Source organism: Pygocentrus nattereri, chromosome 1 (genome assembly GCF_015220715.1).
Source record: "Pygocentrus nattereri isolate fPygNat1 chromosome 1, fPygNat1.pri, whole genome shotgun sequence".
Classification (NCBI taxonomy): Eukaryota; Metazoa; Chordata; class Actinopteri; order Characiformes; family Serrasalmidae; genus Pygocentrus; species Pygocentrus nattereri.
The window spans coordinates 20553323-20579894 of NC_051211.1; the positions used below are offsets into that span (position 1 = coordinate 20553323).

Sequence of the window (26572 nt, forward strand, 5' to 3'; positions counted from 1 at the left end):
CAGTTCCCAAACGCTTACAGAGTGCTGTTAACAGAAGAGGTGATGAAATACAGTGGTAAACATGCTCCCATCCAAACATGCTCCCAACATTGCAATGTGTTCTTAGCATCAAATTCAAATTGGACATATATTTATCAAAAAACAATAAAATCTCTGATTTTCAACATTTGATATGTTGTCTTTGTAGTATTTTCCTTTACAAATATGGTTTACAAGTGCTGTATCAAAAATGAAAACATTGTAGCATTGATATTAAAGCATCCTTAATGTGTAGCACCGCACTAATGAAGCATCAAAAGTTATTTGCTTGCTAATATGGTCCCCTTCCGGTGAATCATTAGCCTACTCTGAGTGAGGGAGTTGCAAGTCAGATCCAAATAGTTTACAGAATAATTTTTATAATTCTTCATGGGGGGGGTACTTTTATTTAGCATTGACATAATCATACACATAGGGTTTTTTGTATCAGGCAGTAAAATTATACATCATAGCTAGTTTTATACATTACTGACCCCTTAAAGGGCCATTGTACAAAAAAGAAATAAATAAAAAATTGCAACAACATGTTTTTTGCAACACTTTTGCATTCTCTCACAAATGTAAAGCACAATTATTGTGAGGGAATGCAAGCCATTAGTTTTTGGGGTTTTTTTTGTACCACAGCTGCTTAGGGGCTATGTACAATATGGACATCACAGGCCTAAACTAAACAAGTTTTGGGCATTTTTTTATTTTTGTGGTCTTTTGGCTGTAATTCACCAAATCACAAAATATGAAAAAAGGAGATAGCTTGGGCAGTTGGTAAATGTTCCAAAATCACTGTCCAATTACAGCCATCTCCAAAACTCAGGGGCTTAGCTGAGTTCACAATCATTAACAAAGTATTAGATTTTGTTGCTATTTGTTAGTGGCTGTTATTAAAAAGCATTATGTAACTTCCTGGATTTAAACTAAAATATTCACTTGTTTATGAGTTCGCAAGAGCCATTTGAACACATCAGGACTTAAGCTTAATGAAACATCACTGAATGAAATAACATAATGGCAATATAGTTTAGTTAATTTGCATGTGGACATTGTCAGCACATTACATATCAGTGTGTATTGTTCTTTCTCTGGCACTGCATTACCACATCAGAGCGGTTAATATCTTGAACCTTGTTACTACTGACAAAGCTACAGGGATTAAGTAATTATTTACATTTTACAAGATGTTTTCTAGCATATTTTCTGTTATAAAAGGTTAATAAGAAAAGCAAGAAGTAGGAGCGAAGACTAACCAATGACAGCATACCCTCCAGGGATGATGCGGTAGAGTATCCCATCAAACAAAATGCCATGAGGGAAGAGAGCAGCCATGATCTCGCCTACCAGACGACCAAATGATGCACCTATAAAAACAAAAGCAAAACAGGTCCCAGAGTTGGTACATGATTGAACATTTTGTTCTTCAGTAATGTTGATGTAATATATTTTCACGGAAATGTGTATGATTTACAAAACTGAGAGCAAGCTGGAATTTCATCTTAGCAAGTGAGTGTTTTTTACTGTGGCATAATTTTAGATATGAAGAAAGTTGTGGTTATATCTTGGTGTGGTTAGCCGCTAAACAAAGAGTCACAATATTTCACACACATAAAGTGTCCTAGTTAATCTGGTAACAGAGTAATAGGAACAAATAGTTTATTTAATCATATTAATTTAAAATATCTGAGTCAATTTCCAGTCTGTCAGCAACACAGCCACTAGGGAGCCTGCTGAAAGAGGTTAAGATCTGATTCAACCTTCAAACCACAACTACATTAGTAAATCAATATATATATATATACTAAAATAATAAATGAGTTATATATATATATATATATATATATATATATATATATATATATATATATAACTCATTTATTATTTTAGTTATAATGCAATCAAAGTAATTCAGAGTGTTTTAATGGGAAACGGTTCATTATAGAGAAACCTACCGGTGATAGGAACCACTATCTTGATGCCAACATAGCCATTTAATTTGCTATCCAAAATACTTACTTAAAACACTGTAAATTATTTTAAAAATACATTTATGTCAAATCCTTCTCTCAAACCTATCATAAAAGAATGTCTCAGACATCAGGCAGCAAATTTGCAACCACTTTTAAGTAAAAACTTTTAGGTAAAAGCTGAACACAGCTATGGTTCCAATCACCACCCCTGTGAAATATTCAGACTCTTTAAGTTGCATTTCACATCAAAACAACTCTACAACTCGACTGTGTTAACATCTTATAACTAAAATTATGGAGAAACTGTGAAAAATCAGCGGAAACTTCCTTTAAGCACATAGGCAAATGTTGAAGTAAACTGTCAGTTAACACTGTACTCAGTGACTCATTGCTAAGCACTTAATCTTTTATTTATTAGCAACTAATACTTAATGATTAGTTGAGTCACATAATGAGAGGTAACCAATGATTTATTCCTATTATTCACTGTTAATGTAAAGTGGACCAATTTCACTACAGCGGGGACAAATGTCCAACTTTTCATTAAAAGTAAAATACTTAGCCTAAGACTATATTGTTTTTATTATTATTATTTACCATAAAACTGAGAAAAACAAGTAGAACATGAAGAAATAAATGACAGATCAGATAAATGCCTACCAATTACAAACACTGGCATGAAGGCTCCAGAAGGGATGGGCATTGTAGTCGAAACAACTGACATCCAGAACTGTAAAATGAAATAAGAAGAAAACATAATTAATTTTCCCCAAAACATCTAAAAGCAAATTATTAAAAATCCCAACTGTCTTGACATTTGCTTTCTCAGTCTGTGTTAGTGTCCGTGTCTGATTTCTAAGCTGCTAACTGATATTTTTTATATGCTGTAGCTGAAACACTTTGATGTGTTAGACTAGCTCATGTGACAGAACAGCTCACTGTGGCTGCCCCCAGTCACTTACGAAGGGCAACAGCTACTGCATACTGTAATCCTCCAAGTGCACATCTCAGCAAGTCTCCTGAAGCATGATATCTGCTGTGTCCCCGGGATCATATAATCCTGCACTAGCTCTCTCAGCATAGGACTGTGTCTGTCAAACACTGCCATTTTAACCTTTTATTGTTTGAGCTGAATCAGGAGGAACAGGCTAAGCTTTGCAGGAAAGAGGGACAGACAAAATAGTGTGTTTGCAGAAGATTGCAGAAACAAAAGGCAAAAACGAGCAAAAAAAATCACGCATGTATCACGTGTTTTCTCATCAGCACGATCATGTGCCAATGCCAATGCAGCAAGCCTGGTGAAAATATAACTAGAAAAGACAGGGGTGGAAAACTGAACATAAACCAAGAGGTTTACCTTCATAAGGAAGAAGAGAAGAAGTATGATGAAGACATTGACATCAGGATGAAACCAGGCAGAAGATCGCCCCAGACCAGGTGGGGTGGGGGACCCCCAAATCTTAGTCCAGGTGAAGTTATCAAACAGAGAATTGATGGCTTCTCGGGGCATTAGCTGTGTTATGAGGGAAATAGTAATTGTACACTAAAATCCAAAGGAAACTTGCAATTAAAAATTAGAATCAATGTTTTTGTTAAAACAAACCAATTTGTTAGCAGATAAATGTATAAAATGATTCTTATATGCTAGTCCTGTGATACTTCACAGGTTTCGAATAATTAGTAGAAAGTTGTAGAAAGCTGTTGAAAAAGGAAAGAAATGAAAAGAAAAACGATGTATATCTAGAATGCCTCATATAACCCCAATTCCAACGAAGTTGGGACATTTTGTAAAACAAATAAAAACAGAATATGATGATTTGCAAATGGTTTTCAACCTATATTCAATTGAATACACTACAAAGACAAGATATTTAATGTTCAAACGGATAAACTTTACTGTTTTTTGCAAATATTCACGCATTTTGAATTTGATGCCTGCAACATGTTCCAAAGAAGTTGGGACAGGGGCAACAAAAGACTGGGAAAGTTGAGGAATGCTCATAAAACACCTGTTTGGAACATTCCACAGGTGAACATGTTAATTGGAAACAGGTGAGTGTCATGATGGGTATAAAGGGAGCATCTCTGAAAGGCTCAGTCAGTCACAAGCAAGGATGGGGTGAGGTTCACCACTTTTTAAACAACTGTGTGAGCAAATAGTCCAACAGTTTAAGAACAACATTTCTCAGCATGCAATTGCAAGGAATTTAGGGATTTCATCATCTACAGTCCATAATATCATCAAAAGATTCAGAGAATCTGGAGAAATCTCTGCAAGTAAGCGGCAAGCCAGAAAACCAACATTGAATGCCTGTGACCTTCGATCCCTCAGGAGGTACTGCATTAAAAACTGACATCATTCTGTAACTGATATTAACCACATGGGCTCAGGAACACTTCAGAAAACCACTGTCAGTGAACACAGTTTGTCGCTCCATCTACAAGTGCAAGTTAAAACTCTGCCATGCAAAGCAAAAACCATATATCAACAACGCCGCCGCCGGCTTCTCTGGGCCTGAGCTCATCTGAGATGGACTGACGCAAAGTGGAAAAGTGTCCTGTGGTTTGACGAGTCCACATTTCAAATTGTTTTAGGAAGTCATGGACGTCGTGTCCTCTGGGCCAAAGAGGAAAAGGACTGTCTGGATTGTTATCAGTGCAAAGTTCAAAAGCCAGCATCTCTGATGGTTTGGGGGTGTGTTAGTGCCCATGGCATGAGTAACTTGCACATCTGTGAAGGCACCATTAATGCTGAAAGGTACATACAGGTTTTGGAGCAACATCTGCTGCCATCCAAGCAACGTCTTTTTCAGAGACGTCCCTGCTTATTTCAGCAAGACAATGCCAAGCCACATTCTGCACGTGTTATAAAAAATGTGTGGCGCATTATGAAGCGCAAAATATGACAACAGAGACCCCGGACTGTTGAGCAACTGAAGTTGTACATCAAGCAAGAATGGGAAAGAATTCCACCTACAAAGCTTCAACAATTAGTGTCCTCAGTTCCCAAACGCTTATTGAATGTTGTTAAAAGGAAAGGTGATGTAACACAGTCATAAATATGCCTCTGTCCCAACTTCTTTGGAATGTGTTGCAGGCATCAAATTCAAAATGAGTGAACATTTGCAAAAAACAATAAAGTTTATCCATTTGAACATTAAATATCTTGTCTTTGTAGTGTATTCAATTGAATACAGGTTGAAAAGGATTTGCAAATCATCTGTTTTTATTTATGTTTTATGCAACGTCCCAACTTCATTGGAATTGGGGTTGTATTTCAAAAGACATGATCAAATCTCGAAGCAGATATCATTATACTTTAATCATACTGCCATTAATTATACTGCTGCTATTGCATAGAAAATAGTAAAATTTTCAATATTCCAAGTTATTCCAAACTTTTAAGGAGTAGCATATTACTAAGGCAATTAAGAAAGAAAAAAAAGCCAGCCATCTGTTTCAAAGGTAAACTAACGACAGCATGTAGAGATAAATTTGTTAGGTCTAGAAAATATAAACGCAAGATTAGACCAGATCGCCATGCCAACTATACATAATTGTTATTTGGTCTATGTCTAACCTCTCCTGCCATGAACTGTCCAAATCCTGGAGGGAATGTCAATGTTGTGACCAAAAAAGTAACAACTCCTGGAAAAATCAGCCGGCTGTGGAAAAAGATTACTCAGTCATCATTTCCTAAAAAACTGTTTTCATTATTTATAATTATATTCACTAAAGCAATTCCAAAACCCAGTCCTTCTATATTATGTTACACTACTGTGAATCAAAGCCGTTTAATGTTATGTCCACCTCTCTCTTACTGTTTGGTAAGGAAGCGTGTAAGGGTATTGGGTCTTCTCATGAACAGGACAACCTGCCGGTTCAAGTAGACGAAGAAAGCTCCAAGAAAACCGCAAGAAATGCTGTGTAGGTGAACGACAAAAACAAGCATTTGATCAGGTGACCTCCTGTACCTCATGGTCAAGTCTAAATAAATCACAAATGTGTATAAATAGTATGGACCATTAAATGAGGCAAATATGATCCTAACGCTAATGTTGCTAACAACGAATTAGAATAGCCACCAATTAGCATTATGCTGTTTCATGCTGCTAACAGCTTCACTTTACTTATAGCAACATCAGCATTCTGACCACACCAAGTCAAATGTTTGCAATCCAGTCATTATTTTACATTATTATATATTATTATTATTATTATTATTATTATATATTAGCTGGCCTATGTTTAGTTCAGAACACATCTAGGACAGGCAATAAATGCTTTAAAGCTTCTGATTACTGATGTCTGGTTTGTCTGTTGGCAGCAATAAAACTAATCGTCCCTCCAACATAACACAAAAAAGTCTAATAGTGACTGGTTTGCATGCTGCCTACCCCTTGTAATGCTAACAGGCCATATTAACTTTCACTACTACCATTTTAGGCAAAGCATTACTTCTATCAGCAATTGCAAACAAGTTGAAACAGTGTGTGTGAAATTAGCTGACTTTCTGAATCCATAACAGTTCACCTCCTTGAGGTTCATGAGGTTCATTATACTGACGTCTGACGTCATGAGAGAAAAGAGGCTGAAGAGCTGAACCAACAAAGGACAAATCTTTGGACTATAAAAATAAACAGGGAAAAAACGTTCAGCCAAAGTTTGCTCTCCTCATTTTGTTACAGACAGACAAAGGTGAACGATGCAGTCTGTAGTTTTGATCATTTTTGGGTGGCACAGACTGATAAATTACTTTTGCAATCTGACTATTTATGTTTCCAGCTCTTATATGGAGCTATTACTCACTGAAGAAGTACTTACAAGGAACATTATCTGGGGCAATAGTGCATAATCAGGACTCAAAGATATTATTGATATTAATATCAATAATATCAAAAAAACATATTGATCTAATACAGATCAACATTTCTGATCAAACAGATTTTTTCTTTTATATCTTGATTCTGAAGCAGCAGCTCGCATTGACAGCTCATATACCCTGTGCTGGTGGAATGTCAACAACACAGCCGCGGGACACCTTTTCTGGATTTTGCCAATAGCATCTAGAGTGAAGCACTATTTTTAGCATAGGGGTGTTAATGTCACACCAAATGAATGAACAGACATGCAAGGCAAAACATATTAATGATCAATTAAAAACAATTAAAATATTTAAAATCAGTGGAGGTTTACGTGATGAAACTGAGCCTTCAACTGACAAAAACGACAAAGTCATGGTGCACAAGAATCGTGCTGTGTGCTTTGAAAATGGGTTTGTGGTATTGTGATAGGACGTTACACTATAGCACACATAGCTCCAGGACTGTACCCTCACCACGAACTGCACGCTCTTGCCCCGCGCTCTCACCCAATGATGGCGAACGCTGGCAGCTCCTGCAGGTCAAAGGGGAAGTCCATGCGGAACTTGGTACGAAAGAGAGCAGTGATGGTGACTGGAAGAGGAAGGGGTAGGAAGAAAAGGACATTAGGATAGTAAGCTTACTCAATTCATATAAAACAAGAATCTGGGTACATGGCAGCACATGGAAAGAAAATACTAATTTTCAAAAGACCAGAAACTGTGCTATGATCTCACCTGTATCTTTATTAAACACTGAAAGCACCCTGAATATAAAGGCACTGAATGTGGCAGCAAAGTAGCCCCGCCAATAGTTTCTCACTGCAAAGTAGGTTGATGTAACCTCAATGCTGAACAACACTCCTAGAGAAGAACAAATTAAACAAAAGGTCAGGGATATTTATAACAAGAAGCTAAATGTGAAATAAAAAATGTCTACTTCTTTCATTTACAGTCCAGCGGGCTATTACTGCAACCTGTTGCCATGGCAGCGTCATCAAATAAACAAAAGTGCTCACGCTGAAAAAATACAGCATTAAATTTACTTGATTCAACTGTGTACATAATTTCTATATAAATAAAATACATGAAGGATATAATAAAATGTTTATATATATATATATATATATATATATATATATATATATATATATATATATACACACATATGAAATGTAAAAAAATGAACAATTGTGTGAATGAAAAACTTTGTTTAAAAACTGTAATTAAGTGAACATTTTAATCTTTTAAATTCATTGTGAGTTTTTTCTCTGTAAAAGAAGACAAAACACAAGAATGAATCTAGCTAGTTTTATGTATGATATGCATGAATAAACTTTCAGAGTCTACCTCCAAGAGGGGTGCCAAAACAGCAGCCTACCCCCACTGCACAACCGACTGTGAGGATGTCTGTGTAGCAGTATGGGCTCTACTGGCACAGAAGGGCAGAAAGAGAGGGTGGGTTGAACACATAAAGCAGAGATGAAGAAAACTGAAGAAATATTAATTGGAAATGAAAGGGAAATCACTGAACGCATTGAATTCCTACCGATGAAAACTTCTACCAGCTTGATTTCTAAATGATGATATTATTGATATAACAATGACCCATTGTGAATTAACACACCTGTATGTCATTTAAAATCTGCACAAAGATCCTAAGGAGCTGAGTGGCATTGGCATGTATGGGAGCACACACTCCTACCCTGAGTATCTTAAGTATAATTTTTTGACAATTTGTCAGTGCACAGATTTGTCAGAACAAAAAAGCAACAAAACCAAAACAAACCTATCAAATACCTGCGTTGTTTATTTTCCACCAGACTGCAAAATAAAGCCATAAAGCAGCATTTTCCAACCCTGGAGGCCCACTCCTCTGCACATTTTGATGTTTTCTCTCCTCCCAGCATGCCAGACTCAACTAATTAACAAACCCTCAATAACAACTGAGCTGAATTTGGTGGGTGTAGCACCGCATGTGCTATCCCGGCTCAAGGAGAACATTGGAGACAGGGTTCAGGGTTGCAACAGCCATTACTTCATCCAAATAAACAAACAAACTAAACACAACCAAAAGTACGCTGGCCACTTTTCAGTGGCTTAATTTCTACTAGACTTTCAGCTCTTCAGTCTGCTGCTGCTCATCCCTCTCTCTCCCTGTTCCCTCTCAGCTCTTTTTAAAAGGCGCTCCCGCTGCCAGCCAGATCAGCATCAGCCGAGCACCCAAGCCAAGAGGGAACAAGAGCTCACTGCTCCACCTCCTCGTTGCCACCTCCACCTCCTCGTCACTCCTGTGACTCGCGTCCGTTGGGGTAGCTCTGGCTTTGCAATCCGCCCACTCCACATTCGCGGCTCTCTCCCTGCTATCCTCACCGAGGGTTGCCGCTGCTGGGTGTTCGGGGCCCGCCTTCCTGACGGCTTTTGCGGCCATTATTGTCGGGGCCCGGGGGCAGGCGCATGCCACAGCGGGTTAAAGCCAGGAAAGCACTAAAAAGGGCAGCAAGCCTCCAGGACCAGTGTTGGGAAATGCAGCCACGGAGCACTGCAACTGCTGTGCTGACCCATATGACTTTACTGAAACGTGCAGTTACAACTAGCCATGTACTCACTGCACTAATAGTACTTCGTATTAAGAACACCAAGCTTTTCATACTCAGTGGGCCCTGTGCACTAAACCTTTCACAATCCTTTCCGGCGCAATCACATGGGCCATGAAAAAAGTAGGACAGCTGCAAAGAAAGCAGTGGGAGATATTACCTGTGTGGCTGACATATTCAGTGCCAGTCACTAAAGGAAATTTCGGTGGTTGCTTTTAAAACCAGGCCCACATTTGCATAAGGGGCTAAAACGTGTTGTTGTGAGACTTTCTGTGGCACATAGAGTGGTTACTTAGAGACACTAACCAGAGTTAGCCAGAGTAAAATAACAATCTGGAGAATATTGGGTGGGAAACAACTTTTTTAACACTGTTATCTATTCATTACTGAGCTTCTTATTTTCTGTTTTGCCTCAAGCTTGCTGATGGCTCCACTATTTCACTGCCTCTTTCAAAGCCTAGCACACAATTGCGCAGTTAGTGGGTAGGACTGTGCGTCAACTGTGTGATAAGCTGCAGGCTTAGTAGACTTAATACTGAATTCATGAGCACTGTGGTGATGGAGACTTTGAATAAATATTCCCTCAATCAATAATCAAACAGAATAGACTTTGTAATCAAAAACCAAATAGGCAGTATTAGCTAACAAAGAATATTAATTCTCTCAAAAAGGGTAGTAGGCCTTACTCCGTCTGCATAGGAGATTCTAGACACTGGAAAGCCCTTGGGTTCACAGAGAGGCCTGTGTGTATTTGCTGACCCAGTGAAGAGAAGGGCAAGTTGACCTTGAAAGGTAAAGCAGACTGGTCAGTTGAAGCCAGTTTTTAGGAGTGAGCGAAACATGCGATAGCCAAATTGATTGACAAAGAGATACCTATTAGAGAATGAGGTAATATAAAAATTGGAGAAGTAAAGTGAGGGGATATCAAATTACCCCAGATAAATGGTATAAATGGTATATAAACTGTTGTTCTGACCACTGCGCAGTTCGGTCTTTCACGACCTTGTGCCACTTGATGCTGAAATGAGAAGCCTTGTTCCTTCTTTCCATGAACTCAGCATTTGAAGACTCTCCTTCTTGACCTCTTTTGAGAACTTAGACTTAGAATAGCTATTAGTGAAAGTGCCAGTATTAAAATGTTTCTTTTTTATTCATAATGCTATGTTGGAGACCTGGGGTTGAAGGAGATAGCCCTTGGTCCCAATAGCAAGGTCCCATCAAAGCACATTTTGCGCTCTGGTGCTCAGAACATGCCTCAAACACTCTACTCTAGAGGTGAGGAGTAATGAAATATAACTGTTTCAGAACAATACAAAACAAACAAGAAAAAATATGCAACACAACAGTTACAATTAACCTCAATTGACTTTGTCTTACCTGATAGACTCCAGAGAAGAAGGACATAAAGTTGCTGAGTGAAGCAGCACAGATACTGGCTATGTGTACAAAAGGACCCTGAACACATAAACACAAATGACTGACAAGTTACAGCCCATCAGGTACTTGAATCAGTACAAGAAGAGGTTAGAGATCATGTAGAGGAACGCTTTACCTCCTTGCCTACTGGCATTCCGCTACCTAGTCCAGCAGTAAGTCCAACCACTTTGGCAGCAAAAGCCTTAAGTGTGAGATATTCTTTCAGCACAACCCCTCTGAGGATGGTCTTCAGCTCAGGGATACCAGAACCTAAAGAAGAACAAGGGAAAAATGAAGGGGGAGGGATGTGTGTGGAGGGAAAAGTGACAGTCCAGACCCAAAGTGACAAGCAATTAACAAGTTTCATTTTAAGTTTAGGATTACATGAAACAAAAGATCTAAATATAAATGCAAAATGATTTAAAATATGAGTGCCAAGTGCATGTAAGATAAGAGGTTTTTGATTTTTATAGAGATTTACAGGGTGTTTATATGGACTAATACAGAAAAATGTGTTGAAAGGCCTTTAGCCCATTAGATGCTGCTGTACAACAATGGTACAAAGGACAACTGTACTATACGTACAAAATACTAGTAGTGCAACTACACAATACTATTGTGATAGACCTTGCAGTAATATGCCTTGCAGTATACTGCAATATTTTCTTTCATCTTGCTTTATAGCAGCCTAAGATATTGTTTAGTTCTCCAGGTAATAACAGCCACCAAGTAACAAATAATTGGGATGGAAATTAAAATATTTTTATATGTCAATGGCAATTTTAAGAATTCTTACTCTGTGAACAGTGTGCTATGTTAATGTTAGGTAGCTCAGAAGCTATTATGCTAGTATTATGTATATTAATGGCAGTATCCAGAGAATGAGTTGCTTCTCCTGGTCATATTATTACACTAGTAGTAGAAAATGTACATTTTCCTTGACTCATGTGACTCATTAACATGTAATTTAGGGCAACTATAGATATATGCGTAAGTGTATGATAGGTGATGATACTGTAATGTCGATGCCTCAATTTTAACACCACTACAAATATAATAAGGATACTATATAATTGTACTGTTTAAATAAGTTAACTGTATTTATTTAAATGGTAAGTGAATGTTCTACCTATTATTATTTTTTTAATCATCAATAGTAGTAGTAGTAGCAGTAGTAGAACTAGTAGTATTATTACTAGTAATAGTAGTAGCAGTAGTAAAATTTGGGCATCCACCAGACATTGCAGGCAGATGAATTAAAACATCAGTTTGCAAAAGAGTACAAAACATAACAGTACATAACAGTTAATGATAATACAAATGTGCAAATGATAATTGGAGCAGGGCACTAGAGCAATATAACATATAAGCAGGCAATGATGGGGATGCATTTGAAAGTTGGAAAGTTTATTAATATAGAGCAGACAGCATATGAGCATTCATGAAACAAAACTGAGTAAAAGACAACATGACAGGGAACAAACTAAAATGAAGAACAAACTTGGCAAACAAGGCTAAAAAAAACAAGGAGAACATAGAAAAGAGGTAAAATACCAAATACACACAACCTATAAATGCACAAAACACTAACTAATCTACAAGCTCCAACAACCCTTAAATTGCTAACTGCATTGCATCAAGTACAGTGTTTTGGCTCAAGGGTCCTGAAGAAACCCTTAAGTACCTTTGTGGATTCCTAGAAGAATTTATAAAAACCTAAAAGGGGTTTTTAAGAACCCTAGACCCTATACAGGACAGGACTAGGAGACAGCATCAGACTAGAAACAGGAGACTGGACAAGCACAGAGACATAAGACAGGAGATTGTCATCTGTTTACAGCTGATCAAAGTGCACTCTGGGTGAATCTGTGTATTAGCACCTCCACGATTGAAATGAGCCTGTCTGTGCTTATTATTTAAATGGTAGGTCATAGCAGTTATAGTAGATTTATAGCAAATCTACAGCCAGCTGTGCTCGCTAAATGGAATTCTAAAATAACTTGAGAGGAACCAAGCACAAAACTCGTCTTCCTCCATCACACATTTTATAAATTCTCCCCTATCCTTCCAGTTTCCTGTGATGAAAACTTTGCAGCCCACCACCACCCATTCTCCTCCTACTCTTCCACAGCCACTCTCTCTCGCTGAGCGACACAGGGGGTGCGACTTCCTTGACCACAGCAAGGCCACCAAGAACTCCTGTCCAAGTTTCTCATAGTTCCCCTCCTCTGTCTCAAGCTCAGTTTGGGGCGTAGTCCAGACACGCAAAATTTTACCATGTGCTAAAAGTTTTTGCATACTCCTTAATAAGTAGTCCACAGTGCCATTATGGGAGCAGTACAGCAAGTAGTGGAAGCAGCAAAGAGAATCAAATGTTAAAACTAGCATGTTTTGTCTATTACTACAGACAGTTAATGAAACAACATAGGAAGTTACAATGGTTGATGCACAGGAATAGGATGATGCACAAAAAGCACAGGGCAGGTAGACAGTAATGGCTTAGGGAAGAGCAAAGGGTACACACCGATGGCCTGAGGAGCAATCAAGTGGCAGAAGAAGGAGGCGAACATGATGAGCACCATTGGATAGGAGACCCAGACCAAGTACTGCAAAGGCACATTTCCACTCAGCTCCCCATACACCCACTTATAAGCTTAGAGAGATGTCGTGGTAGCAACGGAGGAGATAAGTGGTAACAGAAGAAGGGAAAAGAAAGCAAAGTGGAGAAAAGCAAGGGAGTTGGAGCAGCGTTAAAATGTAAAAAAAAACATCAAGCTTGGAAATGTAGAAGAAAACAGAATGGATCGTTAACCAAATTAAGCAAATGAAGATAAAACAAACCACCTATATACACAATTTCCAATGATCAGCAGAGCTGGTCAGCAGTGACATTTTGCGCAAAGTTGAATCTGAGTTCAGTTTCTTACCATTTACTTGTTTACTTAACATGGGAGTGTTGACCAACACACCCATTCCATTAAACCTGTTCTACAGCACTGCACTGCTGAAACTGACTCCAAAGCAAGAGCAGGGAACTCCAGAGATAAGAGACAGTTTTGTACCTTGGAGGCTTTTGGCACTGGCATAGTCCATACTCCAACTGACTAATGCCATGGAAATACCCAGGAACACTAAGAAGATCCAATCTTCTCCTAATTTAGTTACTAGAAACTTCTGTACTCGAGTCACACAGTCTGTATGAACAAAAAGATGAGTTGAAAGACAATAAGTTAAACAGAGCTATTTGCTAATAATCTAACATGTTAATTAAGAAATACCATGATAATTATTTTGAATAAAATGCATTATATTTACAACTAATTATAGGCTATATTAAGGTCTTATTTTTGATGTGTCTTAAAAACCTACAAACCTCAATTCCCAATAAACTGGGTCATGTGAGCAAAATGCTAATACAAAAAGCTGTAATAATAGTTGTAATAAATTGAAAAGTAATAAAAAAACATTACTGGATGTTTTTCTCAATGAATGTCTTTATAAAATTAATGCCTGCAACACGTTCCACAAAAAAAGTTTAGACAGGAGCATGTTTGCCACTAAATACATTTGGGCAATGAAGACACACTCTGAAGTTACACAAGTCTTCAAATGCGCAACACTAAAGGGACTTTGTTTGCATTTTGCACTTTATAATGCAGCACGTTTTTACTGCAGGCAGGCTAGTCTACGACCCCTTGATTACATAGCCATGAAGTAAAATGTGCAGAATACTGCTTAAAGAAGAAGCCATATGAGAATCAGAAACAGACACAGATGAGGCAACAATGAAATTAAACATTTAATTAATATTACATAATTGGATAACACATACCCTGTAAAATTTCATAGACCTACTACTTCAGGACATTCCCAGATCATGTGCATAAATTTACCAGAAGTGGTGTTTCAAATACTGTAGTTTTAGTTGGACATTTTTAGTTCCTTCTGTTATGAGCTGTTTTATAGTGGCTAAATTTTAAAGTTCAGTGGAAGAAAGCTCTTCCTCCCAAAGTTAAAAGTGTTTTTTGTCAATGTTCTGTTAAGCTCGTCTAAGTTGTTACCAGAGAATTTGCGGACAAAGCATGGGAAGGTCAGTTGTCGTGATTTTTAATTTTTTTTTAATTCCTTTTTTGAAAAGAGACCTAAATTGTAATTAAAACAAGAAAAGTATACTTACTAAGAATACATAATATACTCAAACCTTTGCATTTGGAGTAGGAGCGTCGTGTCTTTATGGAAGATGTGTGGGTCTCCTCAGGTTTTTCTCTGTCATGAAAGCTTCCTATCTCCAGCTCCAGGTGGCGGCGGCTGCGGTGGCGGCTGTGGCTCCGGCCGTGGTGACCGTGCTGATGGTGTCCATGATGATGATGGGCACCATGCTTCTTCAGCTGCCTCTCTGTCAGCAGACGGGTAGCCTCTCGCCGACGGGACCCTCCTGGGTGCTCTCTGTACTCTCCATACAGCTACACAAAGATAAGAATGGAATACAGAAGCGTGTGAATAGGAAGACAGCATTAACATCCATTTTTTGCTGATTTTTGCAAGACTTATCAGCTCCTTGAATTTTAGTCTTATTCATGTTTCACCAATTAAAAAAATCTTCATAGAGATGTAAACAAAGTTGTTTAGTAGTAGTAGTTTGACATTAAATGCTCCACTATAGAAATATTTACAGAGTCAGAATTGTTCACAGTGGTGGTGATAGGAACCAGACACTTGAAATATTTAATGTCTCATTCACAGACATGTAGTACATGAAATGATTACAAATATGCTGCCTGATGCCTGTCGCATTGTTTAATCATAGCTTTCAGATAAGGTTTTGGCCTAAAAGGCATTTTCTCTTTTACTTTCATGGTGGAAAGCTACAAGGAGGGTGTGAAAAATCAAAACAGTACCCAGATTTAAATATTCTACTTCATTCATTCACACACACACACACACATACACACACACACACACACAGACACACACACACACACACACACATCATCTCACAAAAGTGAACACACCCTTAACATGGATATAACTTGGATATAACTTAAAGTAGTCAGTGTAGAGCTTGTATAAAGAGTATAGATTTGTCCCTCTCTAGTGTCACGTGACTTGTTAGAGTTACAAGGTTCCAGGTGTGAATGGGGAGCAGGGCTGTTAAATTTGGTGTTTAGGGTACAATTCGCTCGTACTGGCCACTGGATATTCAACATGGCACCTCATGGCAAAGAACTCTCTGAGGAAGTCAGAAATACAATTGTTGCTCTCCACAAAGATGGCCTAGGTTATATGAAGATTGCTAACACACTGAAACTGAGATATAGCACGGTGGTCATACAACGCTCTCCCAGGACAGGTTCCACTCAGAACAGACCTCGCCAGGGTCGACCAAAGAAGTTGAGTCCTAGTGTTCAGGTTCATATTCAGAAGTTGGCTTCAAAAAATAGATGCTTGAGTGCTGCCAGCATTGCTGCAGAGGTTGAAAAAGTGGGAGGTCAGCCTGTCAGTGCTCAGACCATATGTGGGACAATGCATCGACTTGGTCTGCCATCATCCTAGAAGGAAGCCTCTTTTGAAGCTGATGCACAAGAAAGCCCAGTAACAGTTTGCTGAAGACCGCATGGTAGATTTGCAACTCGATAACGACCCCAAACACACCTCCAAGATGACAACTGCCTTGCTGAAGGTAAAGGTGATGGACTGGCCAAGGATGTCTCCAGACCTAAATCCAATTGAGCACCTGGAGTCTAAAATCCACCAGCGTTGTGATGTCATCATGGAGGAGTGGAAGAGGATTCCAGTGGCAACCTGTGCAGCTCTGGTGAATTCCATGCCCAAGAGGGTTAAGGCAGTGCTAGACAATAATGGTGTTCACACAAAATGACATTTTGAGCACAATTTGGACATGCTGACTGTGAGATATTAATGGCATTCTGTTGAATTATTTTCAGAGGACAGTAAATATATAGTGTTCTATAGTGTTGTCCCATGAAAATATATTTGCAGACATGTGTACTCACTTTTGAGAGATACTATATATATATATATATATATAAACATAATTTAAGATATTTTTATTGTATATACACGAAGTATTTCTTTGTCTGCCTTCATACACATATGAACGTGAGTGACATCCCATTCTTAATCCATAGGGTCTGCTGAAGCATTAAGAGTTCCTTTCACTGGAACTGAGGGGCTGAGCCCAACTCCTGAAAAACAACCCCACACCATAATCCCCCCTCTACCAAACTTTACACTTGGCACAATGCAGTCAGACAAGTACCATCAGCTTGGCAACTGTCAAACCAAGACTCATCAGATTGCCAGATGGACAAGCGTGAATCGTCACTCCAGAGAACACATGTCCACTGCTCTAGAGTCCAATGGCAGCAAGTTTTACACCACTGCATTCGACACTTTGCATCCGCTTGGTGATGTAAAGCTTGGATGCAGCTGCTCGGCCATGGAAACCCATTCCATAAAGCTCTCTATGCTGTTTTTGAGTTAATCTGAAGGCCACATGAAGTTTGGAGGTCTGTAGCAATTGACTCTGCAGAAAATTGGCGACCTCTGCGCACTATGTGCCTCAGCATCTGCTGACCCTGCTCTGTCAATTTACATGGCCTACCACTCCGTGGCTGTCGTTCCCAATTGCTTCCACTATGTTATAATATCACTGACAGTTGACTGTGGAATATTTAGTAGTGAGGAAATTTGGCAAAAAGGTGGCATCCTATCATGGTACCTTGCTGGAATTCACTGAGCTCCTGAGAGTGACCCATTATTTCATTAATGTTTGTAGAAGCAGTCTGCAGGCCTAGGTGCTTGGTTTTATACACCTGTGGCCATGGAAGTGATTGGAACACCTGAATTCAATTAACTGGATGGGTGAGTGAATACGTTTGGCAATAATAGTGCATGTTGTGAATGTGTGTGTGTGTGTGTGTGTGTGTAATATATAGTTATATATGTGTAAACTAATAGAAAGTGAGGAACTGCGGTGTGGGTCCTTATACAGGCCCTCGGGGTTTAATGGATTTTACTGCTTGTCATGGCTGATAACAATTTATGAGAAAGGTTTTAATAAAAGAGGACATTGTCATTGTCAGTTAATAATACATTTTACAATAACTTAACATGTTAAATGTTTAAATCTTAATATTTATTTTGGCAAACTTAAAGGAAATGTACCTACATTAGTACCTAACCAACACCAGCACTTGTGAAAAAACAACTTCTGCATCTGCATCTGACTTTGCTAATGTTTAAATCCACACATACTCACAATAATGTACTAAAACGTATGTATGTATATATGTAAATATTAATTTAGCTACCATTTTTACAAAATTAAGGGAACGTTACATCCCATCTTATGAATAATGCCATATCCTTTACCCCCTTTGTGTTGTCAGCATTCATCAGCACTCAGCCTTTCAGTGAGTTTAAACCACATTTTCAATACATGTTTTTTAGGACAGTTTGGAAAAGAGAACTCTTAACTTACTCTTCAGGCAAAACTTGCAACATTTTACATTATTGAAAAGTAACAATAACAATCAAACATTACTGGTCACATTTCAAGAAAAGTCAGGATGTCCTTTGACTTTTGATGTGCAATTTACATCAAGGAATACGGTGTTATTTTATTATTAACATTAAGACTATTTATTAATAATATTAATATAAACAATGTGAAGTTTTTTGTTTCAAAGGTGTGGGTGGTAAAGGTGGTAACTGATACTACCAAAACAGATCTTAAGTAGAATAAAACGTTTGAAAATGTGTACAGCGTGGAAGAGTGCTCAGTCTGCATTTAGATTTATAACCTTCTGGACCAGACTCAGACATGTGGGAAATAGATACCCTCTCACTTCACACTGACTTTTCTCACACCCTAACATGCCCAACAGCTCACAAACACACACACACACACACACACACACACACTTATCTTAAACCAAAACCAAAACCAAATGTTTTTGACCTTTTATTTTTAAAAACCTGAATGGCTGAAACTTCTTTTTTAGTTAAAAGCAATTGAACAAATACAGCTTTTTTTCATTTAAGAGTAACAAAGTCAGGACCCTTTAGGTCACACTTTCTTTTTGAGGCAGAAACTCAAAATACTAGGCAATACATTTGAGTAACATGGTGGTAAATACCAACACAGTCTAACTAAATGAAATGTCTTTTAGTTAGACTGCCTAAGTGCTTACCATTATTCTAAACAAAATAATTATACAATTACTTTATAGTTTGTATCTCACACTTACCTCAAACTTGAAGGACAGTAAAATAAAATGTTATGCCATTTTGCTAGTTCTGACATTGTACACTTGTCACGATTGGCTCCTCCCACTCCTCCATGTGCTTTTTGTTTACTTTTGATCTTCCATGTGCTTTTGTTTTGGTTCAGTCCAGCCCCCTTGTTGTCTGACTCCACCCCTGATTGTTACCACCTGTTTCACACCTGTCCCTCATCTTGCTTCTGTTATATAAGCCCTGTGTTTGCCCTGGTCTATGTTTGATATTTGTTCGGTTTGAAGTATTTGGATTTCTGTATGTATCTCGTTATGTCTTTCCCTCCATTTCTCCGTGTTAAACCTGGACTGTCTTGACCCTGATTTTGGATTTACCCATAATAAATCTCGCTTGTCTCTGCACATGTGTCCGCCTCAACATCGCTTCCCATCATTACAACACTGGCCTATAGTGTCTCTCATTCATTTTTGTCATCAAAATCCACACACCACATTTCCAAAGGGTCTTATTTTTAATGAATTCTCATTTTGGCCTTTGTGAAAAGGACACTACAATTCACTCAGACAGACCATGATTTAAGAAAAATAACCCTTCAGTCAGACTGATTTCAGCCAATCACCATATGCGCTCCTTTACAGTAGTATGTGTGGGGGGGTACCAGATCCCACAGAAATTTGACCAGCCATCTTGGGTGTTCTCCTCCTAAAGTTGCTACGTGATTGGTTATTAGGTTGTCAGCTGTAGAGAGAGAGATGTGTATTATCTGTCATGCTGTGCTACTGGTGACTGATCATTTCCATCTTCTGTGCATGTCCAGCTTCAAACTATACATTTGCCTATACCAGAAGTGGTACGATACAGCCTGTAAAGTGTAATGTTTATATAGCACTGTGTATTTGAGAATGCTTTCATTGCCCTGCTGCTCACAACTTAAACACATACTTGTGTGGTGAGACCTGTGAAGGACACCTTTTGATAATGCAGTCTGTGTAGATGTGAGCCTGCGCTGACAGTCTTGAAAATATTAAAAATGTATGCTATACCTACTTGTGCTGTGATTTTCTATCTTGTTTTTGTTGTTTTTTTTTTAAATGCTATAAAGACACAAAACTTTTTTGTCACAAACTCAATTTAACCCTTTAAAATTAGTCTGGACACACCATCAGTACTTTAAGCAGCTAAATAATAGAGCTTAGTGTTTCAGTCAGGATTTATATATCTAGCCATAAACTGTGTAGTAGTTAATAACCTCAGAGTCAATGCTGATGGGAACAAAGTGACAGAAAGAACTTTATTATGACATTCTTATAGATGTTCCACAGGTTCTTGACCCCCTTCTTTTCTCTCTATATATACACTGAACTTGGTAAAATTACATAATGGCATCAGTGAAGTTTTCCAGATGACACTCAGCTTTACATACACTAAGGCGGACGCATGTGCGGAGGTAAGCGACTTTATTAAGGGCAAATCCAGGGTCGTGGTCAATACGGTCCAGGGTCAAAGAGCCAATACGGACAGATCGGGGTTCAGATATGACAAACTATAGACAGATTCAAACAGGGCAAGGACATACAACAAAGACCGATACATTCATACAAAGACCGGCAAACACTAAGGGCCAACACAGGGCTTAAATAACAAAGGGTAATGAGGGACAGGTGAACACAATCAGGGGCAGAGCAACCAAACAGGGGGCAGGACTTAAACCAAAACAAACGCGCATGGACAAACCAAAACAAAAAGGCACATGGAGTGGGAGGAGCCAATCGTGACTTTTCTACTTAGTCTATTCAGCTACTTTAAGTTGCATCCCCCGCTGACACTTGTTCAACTGTGCACATGCCAAGTCACCATGCCAAGTGCCAGCTAGAGGGGTACAAAAGGCTTCAACATTAGACTACGGAGAAGTGGAAGTGTGTTTTCTGGAGTGATCAAGCACCACCAAATACCTTTGGTATGAGCTGCACTGGCATTAGTCATCCCAAATTAATCATCCAACTAATGAACATTAGTACCTAACCAACACCAGCACTTCAAAAAAAAAAAAAAAAAACTTCATCTGTCCTTACTAATTTTCTAAATCCACACATACTCACAGTAATGTACTAAAATCTAGTGTAAAGTCCAGAGGAGTAGGCTGGAACTGCAGCAGAGGAACAAACTTCCTATGAAGTTTGTTGTCACAAAGCAGCTTTCCAGAAAATCTGGGTCCAAGCCCCAAATGAGCAAGCGACAGTGGCAAAATAAAACTAAGCGCAAGAGGAAGAAATCTTGAGAGGAACCAAAACCCAAAAGGGGAACCCATTGTCCTCTGGTCAACAACAGATAGCAAAAAAATAACACAAGAGCAATATAAATAAAGCATAAGATTTTACAAAAAATATACATATTAAATATAGAAAAAAGAAAGTAACAGTCATTGGACAGAAGCATTTAGATTAACCAGTGAAAACCAATAACCACTGTTACAGGCCTTTCAGAGAAACAGGTCTATGAATACTGATGGGAGCAAATCAAAGTGAAAACCATCAGTGCCACAGAAGCCTATGATGATGATCCATTAGTATGAATATGTGAACAGCTCAGTGTATTGTGAGATAGGTGAGGTGATGTCCATAATTAAATAGTTAATATCTTCGATTAGTGTTATGTGCCTTAAATGCCCGACAGGCTGCATACAGAGTACTGTTTACTGTATGAATAGAAAATTCCTTAAGATTAATGCAGACAAAACAGAAAATCTTGTTGGGGCCAGTACTACCAGGAAAAGAATAGTTGGAAATCTAGCCACAAAGGTAAAACCGGTAGAGAGGAATTTGGGTGTAATTTTGGGTTCTGAATTACAGGCAAATTACAGGAGCAGCCAGATAAATGAGTGGATTTGCATATGAATGCAGATGTTTTCAGACAGGTGTACTAATAACTCAATAAAACAACAATTCAACAATTAGTATAAAAATCCTAAGAATATCCAGTTGATCACAATCTTGGATGAAGATTGCAAGAGTAAAAGATCTAAGTAACTTCAAAAGATGGCAGGAACTTCCACAACAAACTCCTCAACTGGTCACTGTTTCAAGAGGAACATTTTGCAGGAAGGGTCACTTCCAAACAGTACAAACTTATTGTGAATAATTATACACTATATGGACAAAAGTACTGGGACCTTGAATTCAGCTGTTGCATCTCAGACATGAATGTGCAGACCACAAAGTTAAAAGAGCTGCATGCAGGCCTTACGTCACCAAGCACAATGCCAGGCATCAGATGGAGTGATGTAAAGTACACTGCCACTGGACTCTGGAGAGTGAAGAATCATGCTTCTCTATCTGGCAGCCTAATGGATGAGTCTGGGTTTGGCAAATGCCAGGAGAACGTTACCTGCCTGACTATATTACACCAACTGCAAAGTTTGGTGGAGGAGGGATAATGCTATGGGGTTGTTTTTCAGGGGTTGGCCTAGACCACTTATTTCCAGTGAAAGAAAATCTTAATGCTTCAGCATACCAAGACATTCTGGACAATTGTAGGCTTCTGTGTTGTAGTGGTTCTTGGTGGCCCAACACTGTACTACGACACTTTATGTTGATTTTTAGTTTGTCACATGTGTAACTCCATGAACCTGACAAACCCTGCTCAGCAGCCTGGGATTTTAAGGGGTTACGTACAACTTTAATACTCCATAAATTTTAAAGGCCAACAAACTAAAATATAAATTTATAAACACAATTCATGAAAATATAAATTTATGTGAACACTAGGACCATTTCTCACTGACATGAACAGATTTACAACACTGATAACTAAGCATTAGCCTACTGCTAAAAAAGTCAGTCAATACTGCAGAAACATTTAAGGAAATGCAGTTAGCAAAGAAATTAGCAGGGCGGTAAAAGCATCATGCTTGGATCAAATTATGAGATTTCAGTTGCAACGCTTTGTCATACTGCCCTGCGATGGACTGGCGACCTGTCCAGGGTGTATCCTGCCTTCCGCCCGAAGACCCCCCCGGGACCCTGAGGGAGAAGCGGCTTAGAAAATGGATGGTTGGATGGATGGCTTTGTCATACTTTCTGCTTTAACCACTTGAAATGAAACAGCAGGTGATGAGCTAGATTTGACTTTTTACACTTAGAAAGTAAACTCTAGCTACCTTGAATTCTCTGCTGTACTGGCCATACCACACATGCAGAGCCAATATATTGCTGGGCAAAAAACAACAATAAATCATCAAACAAATCAATAAAGTAACTTAGTACGTGATATTATTCCTTTGATTTTATCAAAGGTTGAGGTTTTGTGGGTGAACCTACAGACAATATTTTACATAAAGAAGAGTCCGTATTTGGCCACTCAGCACTGGCTGTGTTTAAAAGCAAAGATTTTTTGCCAATGCGATTGAATAAAGTCGGATTACAGATTCAGACTGATGTATTTATCTGCTCACTCTGTTCAATAATCTGATGAAAATTTTCCTTTACGTGCCCACTATAAGTAATCTGACGCAAAATGACACGCATGCGTGGAGCAGCGCTGAGAGTGAACGTTACCATGACAGCGAGCATCACGTGAGGTCTAGTCGCGTGAGATGAGTTCCAGTTGGCGCGCTTGTGTTTTTAATGGCTTTAAACTGACGTCAGACTCAGAGAAACGTCCTTCACATGCACTTATAAAGGAAGACGTCGTGCTCTGAGACTCATAAGCTGGCCGTCCGTCCCGCCGCCGTCTTTTAAAGCTCAGAGTATAAACCTCGTCTCCTCTGCTGACCAGCTTCAGCTCCGCCATGCTGACCGGTATAAACCTTTCGCTATGACGCGCCGCCCATGCGCAGAACGGACTCACACGATCGGGTCGGAGTGTAATCGGATTCAGGCGTTTACACGGATATTATTCTAATATTTAACGGATTATTTACAGGTTTACCCACCTCGGTGAGTCGGATAGAAATTGTATTCCGAATGGCCTCAATCGGACTAGACTATTCCAACTGAGGTGTTTACATGGACGTATTCTATTCCAATTAAGCTATTAGTCGGATTATTAACAGATTATCAGGCTGCATGTAAACGTGGCTACTGATAGCTTCACACAGTTGAAAGACATTGCCAAGCTAGTTTGTGGTTAATGTGAGACTAAATATTCTCTACAAGGTTTAAATTAGGCCAAAACCATTCGTAAAAACCATTATACAGTGGGGGAAAAAAGTATTTAGTCAGTCACCAATTGTGCAAGTTCTCCCACTTAAAAAGATGAGAGAGGCCTGTAATTGACATCACAGGTAGACCTCAACTATAAGAGACAAAATGAGGAAAAATTCAGAAAATCACATTGTCTGATTTATTTGCAAATAATGGTGGAAATTAAGTATTTGGTCAATAACAAAAGTTCATCTCAATACTTTGTTATATATTCTTTGTTGGCAATGACAGAGGTCAAATGTTTTCTGTAAGTCTTTACAAGGTTGGCACACTGCTGCTGGTATGTTGGGCCATTCCTCCATGCAGAGCAGAGATGTTTTGGGGCTGTTGGCGGGCAACACGGACTTTCAACTCTCTCCAAAGGTTTTCTATGGGGTTGAGATGTGGAGACTGGCTAGGCCACTCCAGGACCTTGAAATGCTTCTTACGAAGCCACTCCTTTGTTGCCCTGGCAGTGTGCTTGGTATCATTGTCATGCTGAAAGACCCAGACAGCCCTTGCTGATGGAAGGAGGTTTGCACTCAATCTCACAATACATGGCCCCATTCATTCTTTCATGTACACGGACCAGTCGTCCTGGTCCCTTTGCAGAGAAACAGCCCCAAAGCCTGATGTTTCCACCCCCATGCTTCACAGTTGGTATGGTGTTCTTTGGATGCAACTCAGCATTCACTCTCCTCCAAACACGACCAAACAGTTCTACTTTGTCACATGGTCAGATGAAACCATTGTCCCAATACTCTTCCGGAACATCCAAATGCTCTCTAGCAAACTTCAGATGCGCTCGTCTGAAGTTTGAAGTGCCCATCTGGCACTGCAAGAGCTGAGTCCCTGGCGGCGTAGTGTGTTACTGACAGTAGCCTTTGTAACGTTGGTCCCAGCTTTCTACAGGTCATTCACTAGGTCCCCCCGTGTGGTTCTGGGATTTCTGCTCACCGTTCTTGTGATCGTTTTGACCCCACGGGCTGAGATCTTGCATGGAGCCCCTGATCGAGGGAGATTAGCAGTGGTCTTGTAGGTCTTCCATTTTCTGATTATTGCTCCCACAGTAGATGTCTTCACACCAAGCTGCTTGCCTATTGCAGATTCAGTCTTCCCAGCCTGGTGCAGGTCTACAATCTTGTTTCTGGTGTCCTTCAACAGCTCTTTGGTCTTCACCATAGTGGAGTTTGGAGTGTGACTGTTTGAGGCTGTGGGCAGGTGTCTTTTATACAGATAACGAGGTCAAACAGGTGTCATTAATACAGGTAATGAGTGGAGGACAGAGGAGCCTCTTAAAGAAGAAGTTACAGGTCTGTGACAGCCAGAAATCTTGCTTGTTTGTAGGAGACCAAATACTTATTTTCCACCATTATTTGCAAATAAATTCTTTAAAAATCAGACAATGGGATTTTCTGAATTTTTTTTCTCATTTTGTCTCTCATAGTTGAGGTCTACCTATGATGTCAATTACAGGCCTCTCTCATCTTTTTAAGGGGGAGAAGTTGCACAATTGGTGACTGACTAAATACTTTTTTTCCCCACTGTATTTTGGCCTTGGCCCATGCTCGAGCCCAGGAGTCTATAAACACCTCAGTTTTGTATTGTATTCTCACAGTGTAGGCAATGGCCTCACATGGTGGAGTCACTGCTCTTTCGTTAGGAGCATCAGTGGTGATTATGTTCACATTATGTGGCTGATTCTATAAGCTGCGCTATGCCAGGCAAGGCTAAATATGAACATCACCAAGGAGATACATACACTGTGAAAACACCTCTTAGTTAGCTTGCTTGAATTACTGGGTATATCCTGGAAAAATACTGCTTTCTACATGTCAGTGCTTTCATAACATAGAAAAAGTATTTGTGTATAAATAATAAAATGTGATTAATTCATTCATATGTATATATATATATATTATTTATATATATATGTGTGTGTGTATATATGTATGTTTAGTCAGACCTATTAATATGCTAATATTTATCAGCATTTGCAATTCTATATCTCATTGGATTACGATTCTCAGTTTTCATCTCTGGAATTGTAACTGGGCCACTGATAGGTTTATCATGTGTCTTGGTTACTCATAACACATTTCTCTCTCTCCATTCCTTCAGTCGATCCCCTTACTTTCACCCGTTCCCACAGTACATTTAATCCCTATCTTTCTCCATATTTCACCCCCGCCTCTCTCCTCTCTCCCTGTCTGCCCCTAAACCTCCATCCGGATACCCCCTCCTTCCCCCATTGGAGCT

General features: G+C 39.0%; 1 protein-coding gene across 1 annotated transcript in view; it reads right to left on the minus strand.

The window, feature by feature from the left end:
- Positions 1-26572, minus strand: part of clcn1a (chloride channel, voltage-sensitive 1a) — a 47367-nt gene that overhangs the window by 11754 nt on the left and 9041 nt on the right. The window contains exons 3-15 of the mRNA XM_017718575.2: positions 15073-15334; positions 13934-14065; positions 13396-13524; positions 11008-11141; positions 10833-10910; positions 8209-8287; positions 7597-7722; positions 7369-7453; positions 5819-5920; positions 5578-5662; positions 3355-3510; positions 2658-2727; positions 1281-1391 (exon numbers count right to left, since the gene is read on the minus strand). Of these exons, the coding sequence (XP_017574064.2) occupies positions 1281-1391; positions 2658-2727; positions 3355-3510; positions 5578-5662; positions 5819-5920; positions 7369-7453; positions 7597-7722; positions 8209-8287; positions 10833-10910; positions 11008-11141; positions 13396-13524; positions 13934-14065; positions 15073-15334 (1549 nt within the window). The remainder of the gene's footprint in view (positions 1-1280; positions 1392-2657; positions 2728-3354; positions 3511-5577; positions 5663-5818; positions 5921-7368; positions 7454-7596; positions 7723-8208; positions 8288-10832; positions 10911-11007; positions 11142-13395; positions 13525-13933; positions 14066-15072; positions 15335-26572) is intronic.